Source organism: Kryptolebias marmoratus, linkage group LG4, assembly GCF_001649575.2.
Source record: "Kryptolebias marmoratus isolate JLee-2015 linkage group LG4, ASM164957v2, whole genome shotgun sequence".
In the NCBI taxonomy this organism is placed as follows: Eukaryota; Metazoa; Chordata; class Actinopteri; order Cyprinodontiformes; family Rivulidae; genus Kryptolebias; species Kryptolebias marmoratus.
The window spans coordinates 15,862,531-15,879,099 of NC_051433.1; the positions used below are offsets into that span (position 1 = coordinate 15,862,531).

Sequence of the window (16,569 nt, forward strand, 5' to 3'; positions counted from 1 at the left end):
TCTGCCATTAAGAAAGAAAAAAAGTATTTAAAGGTTCTCATCGTCCCTGCAGGTGCAGAGCGAGCCATCACCTTGAAGACGGAGATCCCCGGCCCCATGCCCCCTCTGATCAGGGAGATGCTGGAGAACCCAGACGTGTTCGAGGACAGCAGCGACTCCAGCAACAGCGCCGCGGCCGCTCCCCCCGCCGTTCAGGCCATCAAGCAGGAGGAGAAGTCCACGTACGAGTCGGCCTTCGAGGAGGAGGAGGAGGAGGAGGAGGAAGACGACTACTGGGACGAGGAGAAAGAGTGGGGGGCGGACAGTGATGGCGAGCTGTGGGGCGAGGCGGCGGCGGCGGCGGCAGCAGCGGCGGCGGCGGCAGCAGGGAGCACGAAAAAGACAGCAGGGAAGACGCTGTGAGGGAGGCGGGGGAGTGGCCTCCCAGATTCAGGCTCTTAGACGTCTTTTAAGAGGATTTTCTTACAAACTGTACATACTGACTGTAAGGGGTTGAATTCAGAATAGGAAGCAAAGAAATGAAGAAGAAGCACTACATTTCAGGGGACTCACGAGGGCACCGTAAAAGAAAAGATAAAGCTATTACAAAGTTGTCACCACAAAGAAGAGGGAGAAATGTTGGGAAGAAGAAAATGCACTCCTGCGATGTCTATTAAGGGCTATGCTTTGTATAAAATTGATGGTTAAAAAAAAAATTATTTGCAACAACTGAACTCTGCGTGGCGTCCATGTACCGCCACTAATTATCTGTATTACTTTTCAGAGATATGCAACTTATTTTTTCATTGTATGTTTTTTTTTCTAAGCATGTACACACTATTATCTTTATGCCTCTTTGTGGGACCTTTTGTATATTTTCCACTCGATCTTGCGCGCATTTGAATTTGATGACTGAACTTATGCATTTCTGCTTTTTTTTTTTTTGAACAACAAGTAAAAAAGTAGGAAAACGGTGTGAGACAGGGAGTCATGAGCAGGACTCAAACTCACAGAGCGGAAACCACATAATATGCAAATCTTTTCCTTTATGAAATCACCTAATGGGTATTGCAACTGTGGTGCGTAAATAACCACCAACGCGTCTCCACCTCTCGACCAAAATACCCATGTTTGGTGACACCTATCTGCCAAAAACAAATCTTTCAGAGCGCGAGAGTTGGTTTATTATCACCCTCCACTCCCCAGGTGGATTCCGTCAGGACCGTATCTCACATTTCTGTACATCTTCTCCCAAAATAAATATCTCCCATCAGAACTTTCTCTCACAGCCAAGAGAAGAAATGATTAACAAGTGAAGCTCCAAACTCCCCATGCAAGTAAAAAAAAAAAACTGTCTTAAACAACCTTTACAAGCAGTTTACTGTACTAAAGCCTCTGATGTGTGTGTTAGCAAGCTATTGGCATTTATAAAACAGTATTTTTTTTCCCCCTGAAAAAAACAAATTTAGAAAGTAGACATGAAAGTACTCTCTGGTTCTTTATGAGCACATTTATAACTCATTATATTGCATTTACAGTATGAAGCTGTAGAAAAAATGTCCTAAATTGTTTATTATAATGCTTTTCTATTTAAAATAAAAGCAGCAGTCTTCGAAGGAATGCATGCCGCTCGCTGACGTGCGTGCCAAAGTTTTAAACAAAGCTCTCATTTAGTCTGTTAGCTCTCAGAGTAGACGTTGGGGATGACTCTCAGGTACAACCACACCAAGTTTTAGCTCAGTGTCCGTACAACTGGCTGAGTTAGAGATGTTTTTGTGTCGTCTGTGGTGGCCATCTTGATTCAGGGTTCCAAAGGTTACTCAGGTGTACATCCAAAGATCACTGTCTGAGAGTTTCATCCAGATCTGCCCAGTGGTTGATAAAATATTTTACTAACAAACAGGTAAATTCGTTCTCACCCGCCCCCATAAAAGGTGGGCGATAATGTGTTTGTATGCAGAGTTTTATCACCTTTAAGGCTTTTTTAAAACTGTTGTTAGTTGACATGATTGATTTCTGATTATCAATTTGCTTCTAAAACTGTTAAAATGTCTTATGAATGTGCTCAGAACATTTCACAGATGCATTAGACACGATTTGAGTATTAAAAATATTAATAACGTATCTGTAATCTGTTTGATGTAGAACCGATACCCCAAAACCAAATTATCATCTAAAACTTATTCATATGTTAAATATTCCAAAAAAGATAATGAACAACTAAACAGCTGTGTTGCATTAAATAAGTAGTTCCAAAAGTTGGGGTCTGAACCGTAATGTGTGTGTGTGTTTTGTTGGTGGGGGTGAATGATGCAAAACGTTCTGTTTTGGTTTCATTTTCTGCCATTCCTAAAGGAGGAATAACAACAACAAAAAAAGCTTGAAAGCGGGAACTATTGTACAATATGTAATAAGAGTTATGTTAAGTTCCATCATGGCAACAGTTTTACGTAGATTTTGAAAATAGAGAAGTACTTAGAATCAGATTTGAGGCGATCAGGAAAATAAAGATAGGGTTTAAACAGAAAGTGTGTCTTCAAGACCAATAAAGCGATACTCAGGATCATTTGAAGCGGAAGGGTTATGAGCAGTTAATATCTTACCTGTTGTAGATGGCTCTTTCTCACTTTGGAGAAACAGAGTTGAATTCAGAGCAGACAGATCAGATGACGGCTCGTCTGAGCAGGACCATCTTAAAACAACTCCAGTCTCAGAAAGTTAGGGGTTGTTCGTGCATAAACCTTTACACTGCCGTCAGTTTCACATGACACAATTATTTATGTGAAACGTGGTCAATTTCAACTGTAATTAGCAGCAGCAGCAACTGGCTGTAGCACTTCTGTTGCAGCATGGGGCACTTCCTGCAGGACTATTGCCATAATGTTAGTGCTAGCATAAACTTTCCTGTCATTTTAGGACAACAGCAAGCCACTTCTTGTCCAATCTAAAGCAGTTTAAAGAGCTATCTACGACAGGTAAGATATTAACTGTTCATAACTTTCCACAGAACCCCAGTTTAAAAGAGCTGAACTATCCCTTAAAGTTGTGTATGTCGCAGCTTCTCTCTTCCTGTGTCACACTCAGTATTTCCAGCTAATTCTACACAACATATCAAGTATTTAATGATGTTTCTTCATCATATAAGCAGGATATTTTTGTTGTTGTTGTTTTGTTTCTTGGACCTGTTTCTTTTCCTGAATTTGAGCTGGTGCAATAAATTAGCCATGGAAGAGGTCACCAAGGTCTCAAATCTATATTCATATACACGTAAACATGTAATATTAACTTAAAGAAAGAAAAAAAAAAGACCAAAGACAGGTTTGACGTTCGGGGGTCCCGTTTCAGGGCTCTCAGTTTATAACCCACGTACTTTGTATGTTGTGACGGCAGGGTTTGTTTTGTTTGTTTTTTTTTCAAATACTGAAGCTGAACGCGACTCTTACATTTTATTGTTGCTGATTTTCTTTTTTTTTTTTTTGACTGTTTTACTGCAAACATCTTGTCTACATGTTTCAGGGATTTACACTCTTCGTTTGAGCTTTAAGAAAACAGCTTTTATGGCTCCCAGCTGCACAAAGAAACGAGACAAAAGCCCGGCTGACATGTTCTGGTTACATTTTTACGGAAAGCTAATACTATGTTTGTTTTTTGATGCTTACTATAAGGTTTTTTTTTTGCGTTTCTTGTATTTTGATAAAAGCTCTTTTTGTTCCCAGACTTTTGCGTGTCCATTTGTCGTCTTCTTTACAAACATCTATATGAGTCACATAAAGGCAGATCAAAATGTAGCCTTTGAGTTAAGCAAGATCCCATCTGTGTGAATTTAGAACAAACAAAAAAAACCCAGACCTTCTCAGAAATACATTTCTGTGTTTAGCAAAGTCTTTTATTACCACCACTGGTTTTCCTACTGAAGATGTTTCAAACAAATTTTGTTCCTGTAATCCGACTTGGAGCTCCAAAAGTTGAACCGGACCATTTCACACTTGACCGTGATCGCACACCCACACATCTGACACGGTTACAGGAGTCACGCTCTCATGCAAAAAAAACAAAAAAAAAAACAACCCTCAGGGGCCAAAACGGCACCAAAACAAAACGAGTGGGATTCAAGTTAAGCCAGCTGCATATTTCTCACTGCAGTTCCAACACATTACCGAAAGGCTTAAAGGCCTGAAATCAAGGAATTAGATGTTGAGTGCTGAAACTGAAAAAAGACAGATATTCTCAGACAGATGGAGTCTGCACCTAACAGAGCTTTAAAAAGTGGTTCGACCCTAAGTGCTAAAACTATTGGCCACACCTAAAAAATAACAACTTACAAAATCCACAAGAAAAGCTACAGAGTTGTCAAAAGTAACGTGAACAGAAAGCTCATTAAATGCTCCTGATTTTCTTACAGTCTAAATAAAATGAGTGTCGGGCTCCATCTCTTCTTTGTGTCACCACATCGGGGAGTCAGCCAGCTCACTGCACACAGGGAAAAAACACGTTTCATCAAAACAACTCCCATTTCTTGCACACTTATTTTGTTGTTATTCAGCTGCAGTAATTTGCAAACATTTTAAACCACTTTAAACTCATATTTTCCTTCCACAGAGACAGACTTTCTTGTAGTTTTTTAAACTGGTCTTGAGCAATACCTCCTCAGGTTTTCAGAAGTTTTGATTTATGCTGCTTTTATTAAACCAACTTCCTGTCCAGTCCTTATTCCTGACCATGACGACATATTGTTCCAATTACCAAAGAATATGCTTTGGGTAATCTGTTTTAGACTTTATTTGATTTGTGAAAATCATCTCATGACCACTCACTTGGAGTTTCATGACCCACATTTGGGTCCCAACACCAACCTTTGGAACCCCTGCTTCATTGATCATCGACTGTTTGTCAAGTTTTCAGTTGATAGCTTCTTGGGAAAAACCTTGTTGCTGGTAAAATACATTTTTATGTGTCCAACCGTTTTATCTTTGATATAATTTAAAGATTCAACTAAAGAAATGGCAACAAATTGTGTCTGTGTGACAGGCTGCTGGTCTCAAAGTGTCAACAACACACATCCATCCCCTGAAGTTAGGAGCATTTTCATACCTAAGTGACTCAGGTCAGAGTTTAATGGCTTAAACAACAAAAAACATCCATCTGGTCTCTTAAATGAAAAAAATGGCTGCTTGGAAGCAGCATATAAAGAAATGAATGGCAGCTTAAAACTTTTGCACAGTACTGTACCCTTTGTGCTGTTTGATTAAATTAGTGATGTGCTGTGTGACAGTTTATAGAAGAGGAGATTCTGTGTCTGTGTGTGTGTGATGGGACTAGTTAAAGGGATAGTCTGGTCATTTTTAGAGATGTTCTGTCACATAGTTATCAGTAGTTGGTACCTTATCAGCCGGGACATCAATCATGAGGCACAAAGAAAGAGGCAAAAGTCTTCTAAATTAAAAAAAACACCAATTAATACAGATTAAAACATTAAAATATAGATGCATAAAGAAGCACCTCAAAGCCTAAAAGGGCTACTTAATGTTAAAATACTGACTACTGATAACTATCTGATCGAACATCACTTTAAAAATGACCAGACTATCCCTTTAAAGCTCAGGTTTGTCACCTCAGGACCGGATTGACGAGTTCAGGCAGGATCAGTTGGTTCCTGTCGCCAGCTGGACTTTTCCTGCTCTGCTTCTCCTCGTCCTGATTTCCCAGACAAAAAGGTTCGTGTGAGAAACCGTGAAAGAGCGGAAACAACGTGCCGCCCTGAGTTTGTTTGTTGTCTTCACAGCTGTGTGTGCTTTAAGATAAAATATAAAATACAAATGTAATGAGCTGATAATGCTCAGGTCGTAATTAAATCTTCCAAACTTTATTATGCCCTGGAATAAATGAAGCTTTGTGCCAGGATCCATTTTGATAGAATCCACCTGTTCCTGCAGGACCAACCCAGGTGTCCAACAATGGACCTGGGACAGCAGCGTCTGAGGACTCACTTGTGAAAACAGTCAAATATTTACCCACTCAGGCAGCGTCCAGACTAAAACGCAGGTGGTGCTGGAGCACCTGAGTGAACCTGAGTGAACCTGAGTGAGCGAGGGCGTACCTGTGAGCCAAACGCCGGCTCGTCTCTGTCCTCCCGGTGAGCCGAGGGGAAAAGAGGTGAAGAAACAGATCTGGCGGAAACTGATGAGGCTTCGTCGGCTTGCTCAGAGGAAGAGTCTGGAGCTGTTCGGGCAGACTTGTTACATCGCGGCTCATTAAAAGCAGAGTGAAAGAGTAAAAACTATTATTTACTCACAGCTGCATGAAGAAACAAAGCTGTCTGGTTTAGTTTCAGGCCCGATCCCCAACTTCTGCTCCAAATGGTGGATGTAGCTCACCACGTCCTGGAGAGGGAGGGGAAATAAAAAACAAACATCTTTATCTTGTAATAAATGCCTGTAAACAGGTGAAGCTAACAGGTAAACAGGGAACAGCGTGTAGACTTCATGCTTGTAAAATAAAAGTCATGTTTCACTTTTCTTTAAAAAGTAAAAGCCAATTTTGGAGAGAAGCACATATATTTAAATCCTTGCCAACTTTAATTAATACTCGCTGCCATAAAATAAATCATGTAATTGCTTGTGTCTGTGTGTCTGTTAGCAAAATATCTCATGAAGCACTGAACAGGATATTGTATATTCTGACCTTTATTAAATGATGTTTGTTTGACGACAAACTGAGAAATTATGAGAAAAAAACGGTTTTGCTTCAACTCAAGACATTTAAAGGCTTAAAGTTAAAGAAGAAGAGAGAAAAAATAACAGAATTAATTAAAGGACCAAAGCTGCCCTCTGACACATCTTATAGCTGTTTAGGGTTAATCTTGAGAATAACGTTATGCGTGACTGCATGTGGCATTAAGAGCTCCTGTGTGATCTGTTAGCTTCTTAAACTACACGTTGGGGATGACTCTCAGCTACTACCACACCAAATTACAGCTCAGAGTCTGTGAAACTCACTGACTTATATATTTTGTTCGATTAGCTGTGGTGGCCATCTTGATTAGAGTTGACTCTAAAAGTTGCAGAGGTGCATCCGATGATGACTTCTTGGGAACTTCATTAAAATTTGATTGAGATATTTTGCTGAACGACAAACACATGCGCACACACACACATACAGGAAGTTACATCATGGTAACGGGTGATGAATATGGAAGAAAAAGAAGATCAGTGCAGGATTTCAGCTGCAGTTTGACATTTCTGTGCAGCAGTGTTTGTGTGGCACTGGAGGAATGGAAAAGGTGACTCCTTTAAAGCGTTTTCAGAGGGTTTGGTGTTCTGGTGCTGAAACCTTGCCTGTTTGTGCAGTTCTTCCTCCTCTCTCTCCTTCTGGACCTTTCTCAGATGGGCCCTGAGCTCCTGGAAGTCTCGCTTGGCGTCACTCAGCAGCACCTACGGGGAGGGGGGGTGGGGACAGGGGGGAGACGGTAACTTTACTCTGTCCCACACCCTGACGTAGCTGCCGATCACATGTTGATGTGAGGAAATGTTTACTCACTGTTCATGGAAGCTGTTCTGTTTGTGCCAGCGTGCGAGAGCTAAAAGAGCTGCGCTGAACTCTGGCACGCTTCTCTGGTTTCCAAAAACACACCGAGCTACTGGTGATGTGGAAACCCTGCACCCGAGTTATGCTAAGCCACGATGATGTTTGTGTGTGTCGGACGTTAAAAATAACCGTCCTGACTTGCTTACCTTCTCCTTCCCGAGCTCTGCCTCCAGGTTGTCTCGTTCCATCCTCTCCTCCTGGAGCCACTCCTCCTTCTTCCTGAGCTCACAGCTCAGATCGTGTAACTTTTTCTTATCGATCTGATGAAGAAGAGGTGCTCAAACTGAGTTACTGAAGTTAAAGCAAACAAAACATAGGCAACTAAACAGATGTTGAAAATGAACTAGTCGATGACTAAAATTAGTAGTAGCTAAAATTTGAAAAACAGATGCTAAAACTAAAATTAACGCAGCAGTAGCTAAAATACAACTTTCTGGAGCTAAATGCTAAACTGATGCAAGACATTAGGTAAAAGCTAAAAGGAGCATTGAAAACAGTAAAACAAATAAGCCAAGTCTTGTATTTTTTTAGATTTTTTTTGGTTTTGTAAACAAAGAAACTTTATGAAAAGGATAAAAGTTGCAGAAACAAAAAATCACAGCACCCATCTCCTGAATGAGCCGAACGTTTTGACACCAGAATGGTGAAAATAGTCATCCAGGGATTACTTTATGTATTCAAATAACTCCACTGATTCATGAGGTGTTTTGCTAATAGACAAACACACACATCTGCCCTTTCACCCTGATTAAAACGGTAAAAAAAGAGAAAAGTTCACTGGATCCTGTCTGACTCTCACTTCTGCTGCGTGTTTGTACGCCTCCCTCTCCAGGGCCGAGTTGGCCCGCTCCTCCCTGAGCAGCAGGTCCTGGTCGGACAGCTGCAGGGTGAGCTGGGCCACCTGCAGCCGGGCCTGGTGCAGCTCGGCGTGGGTGTGGCTCTGCCGGGCGCCCAGCTCCCTCAGCTCTCTGCGCAGAGCCTCGCTCACGAGGTCAGCGGCTTCCAGGCGCTCCTGGAGCCCTCGCACCTCTGCTGCCGAGGCCTCTGTCTCCACCTGCAGGGAGGAGGAGGTCAGTAACATGAAAACAACCAACCCTCTGTCTCTGGCCTGGATTAAAGGCCGACCGTCACAGAGTTTCCTGTCCGTTAGATGTCTGTGGGTTACCTGCAGAGCCTTTCTCTGCTCCTCGTCGTGTTTCATTTGACTGGACATTTTCTTCACTCTCTCTTTCAGCCTGCCGCAACAACAACAACAACATCAGGTTAGTTTTAGGTCCAAACAAAGAAATATGTTCACACTAACATTCACTACTGTGCAAAAACAACTTTTTATGCTAATTACCTTCAGCCAATAGATAAATGACTTTAACTAAAAAATATATAACTACATTTGGTGTGGTAGCAGCTGACAGTCATTCCTAACACATAATCTGAGAGGATAATGTTATTTTTAAAGTTTGATCTTAGTTTAAACTCTGATATGAAAGGTGGTGGGTGACATGCATTCCTCCAAGGAAAGCTAGGCCTTTAATCTTTATACTTTCCTCCCAAGCAGCCAGACTCTGTTGAAATCTTCTAAAGCGGTCTTGATGAACAGCTTTCATGGTTTTTCCTTTTTATTTTTCCTTGGCGGTTTTAAAACATTTGCGCAGCAGCGAGTAATTGTCCTAACTCTTACCTCTCCAGTTCCTTGTTGGCTTCTGTCTCTCTGTCGGTCAGAGCCTTGATGTTCTCCTCCAGGTCTCTGGCCAGCTGCTGATTCTCAGCCTTTTCAGCCAGCAGCTGACTCAGCTCAGAGTTCAGGTTCTCCTCACTGTACTTCACATCCTGTCAGTTTCAGAAAGAGGGGGGAAACGAGACATTGTGCTTTTGCATCCCGTGTGTGTGTGTGAGTAAACATGACCACGTGACCCATCACATACCTGATGTTTTCCCTCTAGCTTCTTCAGCAGCTCACAGCTGTGCCTCACGTTGCCCCTGAGCTCGGTGATCTCCTCCTTCATTGCGTCTCTTTCACTCTCCCACTCCACTCGTGCTCGTTTGCTGCTTTCCCTTTCCCTCTCTGCCTCCTTGTTGGCTCTCTCGAAGGACCGCTGTAAGTCTGCTTGTCTCTTTAAGCTCTCCTCCAGCTGGCTCTGGTAACAGCACAGGGCAAGATGTTAGTGCAACAGATGTCATAGTTAGTGTATGTATGGATCCCACCTCTCACACACACACCTGCAGCAGCTGAGCCCTGGGGACGACCAGCAGCAGCTCCTCTTCTCCGTCCTCTTCTTCCTGGTCTTCCTTCAGAGTCTCCAGCTCCTCCAGAGGTTTGGGAGCGCTGAAGGTGAAGGGACGACTCCAAGCGCAAACCGTGCCCATCTTGTTCACGTAAACAAACTGGAACTCCGCGGCACTGGGCCGAGGCAGGTAGGACGCTGTGTGGAGCACAAACATCATCAGAGAAGAAACAACAAAAAAAAGATGTATTCAAGGTTATTTGTTTATTCGAGAAATTATTAGAACTTTACTTTCAGTACAGAGTGTGACTCTGCTTAAACCATAATACCACCATCATCGTGTTTCACAAGTAGATAATGCTTTTAAACAGAAATACAGTTGATTTTATAAAGGAGTGATGCTTCTCATTTAAGCTAAACTAGCACAGAGGTTCTAACTGGACTTACTGAATAATTTAACAACATATAAACAGCACATCTGTTTGGCTGCAACAAACTGCAGACTTGCAGCCTTTTTTTTGTCTGTGAAGCTCAGCATGTCTCCTTGTAGCCCAGCTGTGCAGTTTGGTTCTGATAGCAAACTTATAAAAACTAAATCATTACAAGTGAATTAAAGATTAACTTCAAATCACAGTAACTAATTGTCAGGCACGGCTGTGTGAGTTTGCTCCAGTTGTGCAGAAACTGTCTGATGGAGAATAACTGGAGTCTGCATCATCAGCACTTTTCCTAAAGTCTTCAGAAATTCCATTTGCTCACACCATGACATGCTTTTACCAATATTATGATTATTTTCCGTGTGTGAGAGACGTGTATAGAAAGAGGATTGGTTGTAAAATTTGTGTTCATGTTTTTTTTTTTCTGTTTCCTGTTTTATTTTGTTTTTCTTGTGCTTTTAGTTCATTGGCTTCCTGATTCCACGTTGCACGGGTTTTTCATTTCTAATCAACACACCTGCAACAAATTGAGTCTTTATCTGCCTCGGTGTGTATTTAGATACGGTTAAACCTTTCCTTTGCCGGATTCCTGTTGTTCGCACCCTGCTGAGATCATCTTCTGCCCCATCAACGTAATAAAGACTTTCCTCACACTCCTGTTTTGTGACATGTTAACTGTATTTACGGGGACAACGACAGAGTCTGCTCAGCACACGTCTGCTCATGCTGGCTGGGGTCAGAGGAGCGACAGGTTCCAGTTCTTACCCTGGAAGTTTGCACAGCAGTCGACACAGGTTCCCTTGGCGTAGCCTTCAGGGACAAGAGCCCATGTGTATGTGTGATACTGTTTGAGTGAAGACCAGCCCATCTGTGATGGGACACACACAAAAAAACACCATTTCAAATCCTCCACATGTGACACAACTTTTATTAGAGGGACGGTGCCAACGTGGGTCAGTCTACCTCAAAAATCCCGATCCAGTCGCTGCTGCTCCACTGGTGCCCTGGAGCCAGACTGTAGTGGCACTCCACCCTGGTCTGGGGGAAGTACAGTTGCCCCACGTTTCGAAACACCACCGTCGACTGTTTATCCATTGTAATGGGAAGCTTTGCTGTTGAGGGAAGAAAACACACACACACACACACACACGGACCCAGTTGGTTGTGCTCCGGTTTCGTTCCGGATGAGAACAGCTGATGAAAGGTGATAGCAGAGCCAGCCTCATAACGCCAGCCGCCTATGGCTCAGCAGTGTGATTAAAAACAAGACACTCATAAACCTAAATACACTAAAACACAGATGGAAAAAAAAGAAGCTTTAACTTTGGTGACTGAATGTGTCAAAAACAAACGACTAACAGCGATGTGAAAATCATGTTAATGAACCACAGATTTAATTATTTTTTACTTATAAGAAGGTAATATATGAGGAAAAAGCAAATAATATCCTTTAAGAACCCTAAACATTATATATTTGTTTTATTTAAAAAAAAAAAAAAATTAACCAAACATTGTGAGCCCTTTAATAAAGTAGAGTCAAACTAAACTGGACACAGTTTATTGTTTTAAACGATTATCCATCTCCTGCCTTATGTTGTGTGAATCTTACCTTAATCTGCTGAGAAATGAACGTTTTCTGCCCGCTGTGGACGAGCCTGCAGAAAGTGATGAGCAATCCTGTCAGGTGCAGGAGTTTCACAACATCCCCTGAACCATGTGGACCTGGAGAAACACGGCTGATGCTTGCTGGGAACTTATGGGAGATGGAGTTTATGAATACGCCTCCCGTCAGCCAGTAAAGTGGCTCTGTAGACTTCAACTCCCGACAGAAAACCCACCGAGCAGACAGGGGATCTGCTACTTTTAGTTACCGCATGTTGCAACTCACAGTGCTGGAGGTGGAGGTGGGGGTCAGGACACCAGGGGACACCATCCTCAAGTTTCCTGTAATAACTTTAGATTCAAGTCAGTAATATAAAAAAAAATTGAATTATTTTAACTTATACTGTGGGAACATTCCTTTTTTTTGGTGAGACAGTTACCAATCAATCCCAGGTTTTAATGTTTTAGGACAAAAACTACAAATAAGGTTTTCTGCATCTCAGACTTTCTGTGATTGTGAAAGAGATTTATCCCCTCTTTAGACACTAGAGGGCAGTGTGCCGCACAGTGATAATTTAGTGGTAAATAAAAAGCAAAGAGTCATTCAGGATTAAAAACATGAAAATTACAGAAACATGAAAACCTGACCTAGAACTTAAAGATAAACTAAGCAAGTTTAACAATGTTTTAAATGTGATATTAGTTTTTTATTAGCTTTTTTTACACTGATTTAGTCTTTTCAGGACATATGGTGTTTTTTTTTTAGCTGTGTCATGATGTACAGGAGGCACTTTTGATTCCAGGGCATTGTGGAAAATAATTATTAACACTTCAAACAAAACAAACAGTGTTTTAACAAAGTTATTTTTAGTTTGGATAGTACAATAACTATCTTCTAGACAAAAAAGCAAATGAATAAACAAATACTGATGTTTTTTTAGCATACAATAATTACTGTATTTCTACATAATGCTACAAAATGTTGGCTCCTTGTGCGGCGTCGGAGGAAACCTCCTTCTCAACAACACCTAATTGTCATTCATCCAATATATTTGATCACCAGAGAAAAATATTGTTTCAATTTGGTTTTAATTTATTTTCATTTGTTTCAAATTCAATTTCACATTTTTACATTAAAAGATGGTAAAAAAGGAGTAAAAAAAAACAGTGTACAAGCGGCGTCCTATATGGCTAACATGTACAATTGTACTTTTTACAAAGTATCTTTGAAGTCTTGGAATATTTCTGACTTCTACTGATAAAAAAGCTCCTGAACTTCTGTAAAACTACAACAAATATGAGAGGTAGAGAATATGATTTCCTGAACAGAATTTAATGCAAATAAGCTAAAAGCTACTTTTACCACAGGAAAATATTACATAAAGCAGATTTACTGTTAAGTCTGAGAGCTAATTGAGTCGAAACAAAGAAACTTGTATTTTCTGGCCCTCACAGATCATATTTGCATCAGATGAGACATAATGATCTAAGTTGGACAAATCCAATCTAACTGATGGATACTTTACACTTTATTTCAGTAGAGTTTTAAATTTACAGCACCAACTTTGACTAAAAAGTTTTACTAATGAGACATAAAAGAGGACATCCCGAGCTTTGGATGTACCTACATACATATAAAAGCATGTTATATGTACAGTAGTGTGGACATTTACAGATCTGCATGGTGCATAGCATCCACTGATTCACCTGATTTTTACAGATGCAAAATTTGTGAGTGCTGTATTCAGAGCAACAAGTGTCTGTTTGACACTCTGAGATGTTTGCTGTCGAGTCACTGATGTTGGCAGTGAACGTTCACCTGCAGAGATGTGAGGAGAAACGTCAGTCAACATGTTCAGCGCTGCAGTGCACCGTCTCTGACTGGACTTCCTCACATCCTGATCAACCAGCAGAATGTTTCTGGCACTGATTCGTGTCCGAGGAGACCCGTTAGCTGCTCAGCAGTGACAGAACTCCGAGTTCTGCCAGCTTAGCTTTAGCCACGTCCTCCCAGCCCTTATTGGCCTGTGGGTTCCTGGGCGACGGATGCATAATGCCCTCGACTCGCACAGTGACACCCGCAGCAGACAGCGCCCGTCGCGCCCGCTGCTCCGCCACCCTTCCCACACCAATCACCATGGAGACGTGCAGAGCCTGCACGACTCTGCACAGGGCAGAGTCACACAGGGAGAGCAGGGCTTCCCGCTCGGCTGCAGGGAGCTCAGGGGGAGTCAGATTCTTCCCACTGGCACTCATAAAGATCAGCGGGCACAGATTGTGCACAAAGCAGTGCCGGAAGAACCGTGTTGGTTCGCCACACAGTTTCCTGAAGAAACCCCAAAACCGTGCGCCGCTCACTTCACTCTGCGTGCAGCTCAGGCCCAGGATCCGCCGCTTTGGGTGCTCAGTGTCAGGACGGCCGACCTCCCCTGAGATCCTCAGCCACTCGACGACAGACCTCACCTCACCGAAAGGGACCTGAGCAGAGGAGCAGAGATATCAGCAGCAAAACACATCACTGGATATAAAAATGTTAATGATAAAACAAGACATTTTTATGCTTTGTAAAGGGTTTTTATGGTCTATAAAAACACATGGGTTTTGGTAACATTTTAAAAGTAGCACAAAAAGTTATTTAAATAGCACTCTTGCTAGAAAGTTCATAATCAACATGATGCAAAAAGTAAAGTCCTGAATGTGACGCAGGGTGGGTCACTTCCGGGAATCTTCCAGCCATTACAGTGGATGTAAACAATGGTCCCCATGTGTTTCCGTGCGGCGCTCACCCCGGTCTGAGCCATGCCGAAGGGCCCGGGATTCATCCCCAGAAACAGGACGCTTTGTCCGGGCTGGCAGTACGTCTCCACGTAGCAGCGGTGGGGCTCCCAGGCGTACTCCAGCGGGTTGTAGACGTAGCGGACGGGGTCGGAGAAGGAGAGCCGACGGAGATGGGCGTTCAGCTCCAGCTCAGCCTGCAGGAACAGAGAGGAGGGGGTCCCGTCTGCGAGTCCTTCCTTCTTTGATTCACGGAGAACCAGACCCGCTTCTGGCTCTCCACAATTTCCTGCTGAAGTACCATTAAACATGTTTAGAGGGAGTTCGTGCTTTTCGAACTAAAACGTAGCATTGAGTTTGAGTTTTCATAACCCAAACACAAGGAACGAGTTCTTTCTTCCTCTGCGCCTCGTAATGTAAAGATGGAAGTGTCTGCTGCCCTCTGCGGGAGGTTTAGTGCAACTACAACAAAGATATAAATTATGTCTACTGCCCCCTGCGGGAGGTTTAGTGCAACTACAACTAAGATGTAACTGCTGTCTGCTGCCCCCTGCGGGACCAATAGTGTAACCACAACAAAAAGATAGCAAGCTAATAAATGTGATAGCTAATACTTCTACCCTTTATACCGCGGTCAACACCATACAGGAAAAGCATAATACAGTGTAAATTAATTTTGTTTGGCACATGTCTGGACTCCATCGGTGATCTTCTGACATCTCTGCTCTTTAGTTCACTTCACAAAACAAAGTAAATTCATAAACAGATGAGGTGAGTGTGAGTTAACAGAAGACAGCTTTACTCGATTTCCTGCGTTTACTCCAGCTTGATTTGGTACACGTGTTTTTTGTCTATGGAGCTCAAAAGCTCGAACCCTACACAAAATATTACATGTGGATACAGGTCAGTTAAACCGTAGCTCTCTCTGTTAAACATAAAACTGCGGTGAAAAAAGAAAAACATGTGTCTCCCCGTCGGGGAATCGAACCCCGGTCTCCCGCGTGACAGGCGGGGATACTTACCACTATACTAACGAGGAGTTGAGAGAAGGCAGCTAACTATAATTTTTAACCTTGTGCACGATTTTTATGGGTGAGGCAAGTTATTGATATTTGATAGCATTTTTTTTTGTGACTAGAATAAAAGCTGAACACAAATAGACAATGATGTTTGTGCCTGAGTGTGTGTTTGTGTTGGCAAATTACCTCATAACCACCCGAAAGACTTTAATGAAAAGTAGTCAACAAAATGGCAATAGCTCAGGTAATTCAACAAACACTGAGCTAAAGTTTGGTGCAGAAGAAGCTGAGACTCAGCCCCAATACATACTTGGAGCACTAACCAATCCTGCCTGACATTTCTTTAAAAGTTCGGCATTGATTGCTGTGGTCAAGCCTGTCTGTTAACAAAATATCTCATGAACTACTGGATGGATTTTAATGAAACTTTCAGAATGTAATCATTGGATGTACATCTGCAAGTGATTAAATTTTGGAGTCAGTCTGACTCAAGAGGGCGACACAAAAGTGACTTTAGCTTGGACCATTTTACAGATATTGCATTAAAATTTGGTGTGGTAGTAGCTGAGAGTGATCCTCAACAAGTACTCAAAGGGTTATTCCTCTGACTACGTTGTTCCATCTGTCAGTGGAGTCCAGATTACAGAACTTTACAGCAGTAAAGGTTGGGATCAAAATGTCAGTGTTGTGTTCAATGAACTTTGGAGAATTGTCAACTTTGTTTTTAGATCCAACATGTGGTTACAGTGTTCATGAAGCAAACAATAAATCAGCACTAACTTATCACTTATTTAACTAATGTAGGGTAAACCGTGCATCGATTTTTTTATGTGAACTTTATAACATGTAAACAGTAAGAAGGGTGTCTGTTTTATGATAAAAAGTGGAATTATGAAAACATATTATATCGCTACATTGTTCCTTCACACTTGGATTAACAAAACATACAAG

General features: G+C 42.0%; 3 protein-coding genes and 1 non-coding gene across 8 annotated transcripts in view; 1 reads left to right on the forward strand and 3 right to left on the reverse strand.

The window, feature by feature from the left end:
• The window catches only part of LOC108235710 (retinoic acid receptor gamma-A), a 48,170-nt gene extending 44,118 nt beyond the window's left edge, over positions 1-4,052 (forward strand). For all 4 annotated transcript variants that reach the window (XM_025005881.2, XM_025005880.2, XM_017415882.3 and 1 more), the window contains one exon: positions 53-4,052. In XM_025005881.2, the coding sequence (XP_024861649.1) occupies positions 53-402 (350 nt within the window). In that variant the 3' untranslated portion in view covers positions 403-4,052. The remainder of the gene's footprint in view (positions 1-52) is intronic.
• On the reverse strand, positions 3,444-12,055 carry LOC108235709 (calcium-binding and coiled-coil domain-containing protein 1-like). 2 transcript variants are annotated; one of them, XM_017415880.3, is made up of 14 exons: positions 11,832-12,054; positions 11,186-11,334; positions 10,988-11,090; positions 9,781-9,983; positions 9,486-9,698; positions 9,242-9,390; positions 8,729-8,798; positions 8,363-8,617; positions 7,710-7,823; positions 7,314-7,409; positions 6,272-6,359; positions 6,077-6,198; positions 5,591-5,673; positions 3,444-4,449 (listed from the first exon to the last, which is right to left on the reverse strand). In XM_017415880.3, exons 2-14 carry the CDS (start codon positions 11,315-11,317, stop codon positions 4,422-4,424), a joined length of 1,656 nt encoding a protein of 551 aa, XP_017271369.1. In that variant the 5' UTR covers positions 11,318-11,334; positions 11,832-12,054; the 3' UTR covers positions 3,444-4,421. The 2 variants fall into 2 exon arrangements, with proteins under 2 accessions (XP_017271369.1, XP_017271370.1); XM_017415881.3 differs by lacking the exon at positions 5,591-5,673 and having other exon boundaries at positions 11,832-12,055.
• A 751-nt stretch (positions 12,056-12,806) lies between these two features.
• smug1 (single-strand-selective monofunctional uracil-DNA glycosylase 1) lies at positions 12,807-15,031 on the reverse strand. The gene is made up of 2 exons (XM_017415837.3): positions 14,611-15,031; positions 12,807-14,302 (listed from the first exon to the last, which is right to left on the reverse strand). Exons 1-2 carry the CDS (start codon positions 14,908-14,910, stop codon positions 13,775-13,777), a joined length of 828 nt encoding a protein of 275 aa, XP_017271326.1. The 5' UTR covers positions 14,911-15,031; the 3' UTR covers positions 12,807-13,774.
• A 535-nt stretch (positions 15,032-15,566) lies between these two features.
• On the reverse strand, positions 15,567-15,638 carry trnad-guc. Its single transcript has one exon. It is a non-coding gene; the product is annotated as a tRNA-Asp (tRNA).
• Positions 15,639-16,569: the final 931 nt, after the last annotated feature.